Below are 412 nucleotides of genomic sequence, written 5' to 3' on the forward strand. Positions count from 1 at the left end.
ATGGCATTCCTGATTTGAAAAATTATCATTTAAGTGCTCACCTGGAACATGGGGTAGGTGAGAAAGGTCTCCAGAGTTCTCTCCTCGCAGTCGGGCTTGGCCTCGTACTGCTTCAGCAGCTTGTCAAAGTCTCGGTTCTGCTTGCAGTGGGCCAGGATCTGGAGGCTGTACTGGTGATTCCTCACAAACTCCTGGTAGATGTTCAGCATAGGCAGTAGGATGTCGAACAGGTCGGCTGGCCAGGTAGTTTGGGTTAGTACTTGTCACACATTATCTCGCTACCATCATGTTAAAATGAAATCTTCTGCTTACCCAGCACCAACGTAGGCCAGCTGGCTATTCTGGCTTTTAACCCCTGGTAGAAGATTTGATGTAGAAACATGATAGTTTCACTGCAAAAAAAAAAAAAAAA

The 412-nt window shown here is 45.9% G+C and overlaps 1 protein-coding gene across 1 annotated transcript; it reads right to left on the bottom strand.

The window, feature by feature from the left end:
• Nucleotides 1-41: 41 nt before the first annotated feature.
• On the bottom strand, nucleotides 42-394 carry LOC109508650 (ras-specific guanine nucleotide-releasing factor 1-like; the record flags this gene model as incomplete). The annotated part of the gene is made up of 2 exons (XM_019858672.1): nucleotides 42-235; nucleotides 313-394. Coding segments are annotated over 2 exons (276 nt in total), but the record flags the coding sequence as incomplete, so codon positions are not given.
• Between the last annotated feature and the right edge of the window lie 18 nt (nucleotides 395-412).

The sequence above is a fragment of the Hippocampus comes genome, unplaced genomic scaffold, assembly GCF_001891065.2.
Source record: "Hippocampus comes isolate QL1 unplaced genomic scaffold, H_comes_QL1_v1.1 C16419201, whole genome shotgun sequence".
Lineage (NCBI taxonomy): Eukaryota > Metazoa > Chordata > Actinopteri > Syngnathiformes > Syngnathidae > Hippocampus > Hippocampus comes.